The sequence below is a fragment of the Mauremys mutica genome, chromosome 12 (genome assembly GCF_020497125.1).
Source record: "Mauremys mutica isolate MM-2020 ecotype Southern chromosome 12, ASM2049712v1, whole genome shotgun sequence".
Classification (NCBI taxonomy): Eukaryota; Metazoa; Chordata; order Testudines; family Geoemydidae; genus Mauremys; species Mauremys mutica.
In genome coordinates, this window is record NC_059083.1 from 38,752,794 (window position 1) to 38,756,048 (window position 3,255).

Genomic DNA, 3,255 nt, shown 5'->3' on the forward strand with positions numbered 1-3,255 from the left:
TGGAGATATGGTCTGAAGTAAACACAATTAAATTAAATAAGGGCAAATGCAAAGTACTAAACTTAGGAAGGAACAATCAGTTGCACACATACAAAATGAGAAATGACTCCCAAGGAAGGAGTACTGTGGAATAGGATCTGGGGCCCATAGTGGATCACAAGTGAAATATGAGTGAACAGTGTAACGCCGTTGCAAAAAAAAGCATCATTCTGGAATGTATTAGCAGGAGTGGTGTAAGTGAGACATGAGAAGTAATTCTTCCACTCTATTCCACAATGATTAGGCCTCAGCTGGAGTATTGTGTCCAATTCTGGGTGTCACATTTCAGGAAAGATGTGGACAAATTGGAAAAAGTCAAGAGAGGAACAACAAAAATGATTAAAGGTCTAGAAAACATGACCTATGAGGGAAGATTTAAAAAATTGGTTAGTCTGAAGAAGAGAAGACTGAGAGGGGACATGATAACAGTTTTCAAGTACATAAAAGGTTGTTACTAGGAGAAGGGAGAAAAATTGTTTTTCTTAGGGCTAGTCTACACTTACCATCCGGGTCGACGCGGTGAGTTCAACTTCTCGGAGTTTGAACTATCGCGTCTGATCTAGATGCGATAGTTCGAACTCCGGAATCGCCGCGGTCGACTCTGGTACTCCACCACTGCAAACGGAGATGGTGGAGTTGACGGGGGAGCCGCGGAATTCGACCCCGCCGCGTCTGGACGGGTGAGTAGTTCGAATTAGGGTACTTCGAATTCAGCTACGCTATTCACGTAGCTGAATTTGCAAACCCTAATTCGAACCCCTTTTTTAGTGTAGACCAGGCCTTAATCTCTGAGCATAGGACAAGAAGCAATGGGCTAAAATTGAGGCAAGAGTGGTTTAGGTTGAACATTAGGAAAAACTTCCTAATTGTCAGGGTGGTTAAGCACTGTAATCAATTGCCTAGGAAGGCTGTGGAATCTCCATCTTTGGAGATTTTTAAGAGCAGGTTGGACAAACACCTGTCAGGGATGGTCTAGATAATACTTAGTCCTGCCTTGATTGCAGGGGACTGGACTAGATGACCTCTCGAGGTCCCATCCAGTTCTGTGATTTTTCTTCTTCTTGAAAAATCCAAATGATTGTAATAGGTAAGAATCCAATTATATACTACAGATATTAAATAGTGTTTTCAACAAAATAGTCTAGAACAACTGACAGAGTGTAATTATCTTTATAGATTTGGCCAGATGTCCAGATATTTTAAATTGGCTATAGTTTCATTGCAACCAGTCTGCCTGATCCCATTCTTGTGTGACACAGCTGTAGCTCTATTGAAGTCATAAGGCCAGATTGCAGAGAGAGAATAAATTCCTCTATAGCCTGGTGGCTTGAACACTCACCCCACATGCAGAAGACCAAGTATCCAGTAAGCCTGCACTGCCTCTTTTATGATGTATCCACCGAGGTACAATTTCAAGAAGAGAGACTGAGGGAGACCCACATCAGACAAACCCTTAGTCAGAGCTGAGCAGGGTATTTGTGAATACCTGTAGGACCTGATTCTGGGACTAAGGAATGTAAAGTGGTGGTTCGGTGCCCAAGTCCTTTTGTGTATCCAGCCTAATTTGTCTATTTAAAACACACAAATACCATCTCTCTTTCTCTCTCTCTCTAAATTTAGTATAGTTAAACACATATTTAACAGAATGGAATAGGACTCTCTTTACATTCATCCTATGGAACAGATGATCTCCACATACTATTTAATTTATTTTTATGATAAGTGTTAATTTCATTTTTTTTCTGGTCTTCCAGATCACAGATTTCCTAATAACTGACAATGAAAAATCAAACCACAGTGACCGAATTTATCCTCCTGGGATTTTCCAGTGACCCACAGATGCAGATTTTCCTCTTTCTCCTTTTTTTAGTTATTTACCTAATCACTCTTGGTGGTAATATAGTGATCATGGTGGTAATAAGAGCTGATTCTCACCTTCATACCCCTATGTACTTCTTTCTCTTCCATTTATCCTTTGTTGATATCTGCTATTCCTCAGTCACAGTGCCTAAAATGCTGATGAACTTCCTAGCACAGCACAAAACTATTTCTGTCAATGGCTGCATTGCCCAGATGTTCCTTTTTATCCTCTCGGCTGGTGCTGAAATTTTCATTCTCTCAGCCATGGCTTATGACCGCTATGCTGCCATCTGTGATCCATTACATTATGTGCAGACAATGAGCAAAGGGATCTGTGTTCAGCTGGTAAGTGGTGCGTGGACCATGGGCTTCTTCTATGCCCTTTTTAACACAGTTTTTGCCCTCAAGTTGCATTTCTGTGGGCCCAATCAAATCAGCCATTTCAGCTGTGAGCTCCCTCCTCTGTTACAACTGTCCTGCACTGACACCCTCACCAATCAAGAGGTCCTTCTTACTTCTGCCGTGGTATTTGGGTTGAGCTCCTTCCTCGTCACCCTGATCTCCTACATTCACATCATCTCCACCATCCTGAGGATACGCTCTGCAGAGGGCAGGCGTAAAGCCTTCTCCACCTGCAGCTCCCACCTGATTGTGGTTGGCTTGTTGTACGTGACAGGTTTTATCCAGTACACAAAACCCAGCTCAGTCTCCTCTGTGGTTCTGGATGAAATGTTTTCCATCCAGTACAGCATCTTGACCCCCATGTTAAACCCCATCATCTACAGCCTGAAAAACAAGGAGGTGAAAACAGCTCTAAGGAATATATTGGGGAAATTCAGGTTTCTGAGTTAGTGTTGATTCTCTCATTTTTTAAATGTCAGAAAGCATAGATTTGTGGGTAACTAGTGTTTGAGACATTCTCAGCTCAGATAATTGAATGACACTTTGGGCGAAATCCTCCACAGATCCAGTGCAGATCCATTGATGTCAATTGGCCAGAGCCTTAGCATGTGCAAATCAGCATAGGTCCATTGGAACCAATGGGTGCTGGAGTTAGACCCACAAAGGGTCTTGAACAGGAGAAATTGAGAGATAGCCCATAACACAGTGGCCAAGGCATGCACCTGGGAGGGGACAGATCTCTGTTTCAATCATTTCTCCTCATCAGACACTTGAAGCGGGGGTTTTCAACATTTAAGATGAGTACCATACCCACTGGGATAAAAGTTATGCTGGAGCTCCTCTTCCTAATTCTGTCTTCCTATTTCCACAAAATCAAATGGATATAACTGGCCATTAACAAATTCAGGTTGGAAATTAGAGAAAGGTTTCTCGCCCTCAGAAAGGTGAGGTTCT

General features: G+C 42.4%; 1 protein-coding gene across 1 annotated transcript; it reads left to right on the top strand.

Moving 5' to 3' along the window:
- The first annotated feature begins 1,818 nt into the window (after nucleotides 1-1,818).
- Nucleotides 1,819-2,751, top strand: LOC123344818 (olfactory receptor 5V1-like). The gene has a single exon (XM_044981294.1). The coding sequence runs from the start codon at nucleotides 1,819-1,821 to the stop codon at nucleotides 2,749-2,751; it is 933 nt and encodes a 310-aa protein (XP_044837229.1).
- The last annotated feature ends 504 nt before the right edge of the window (nucleotides 2,752-3,255 follow it).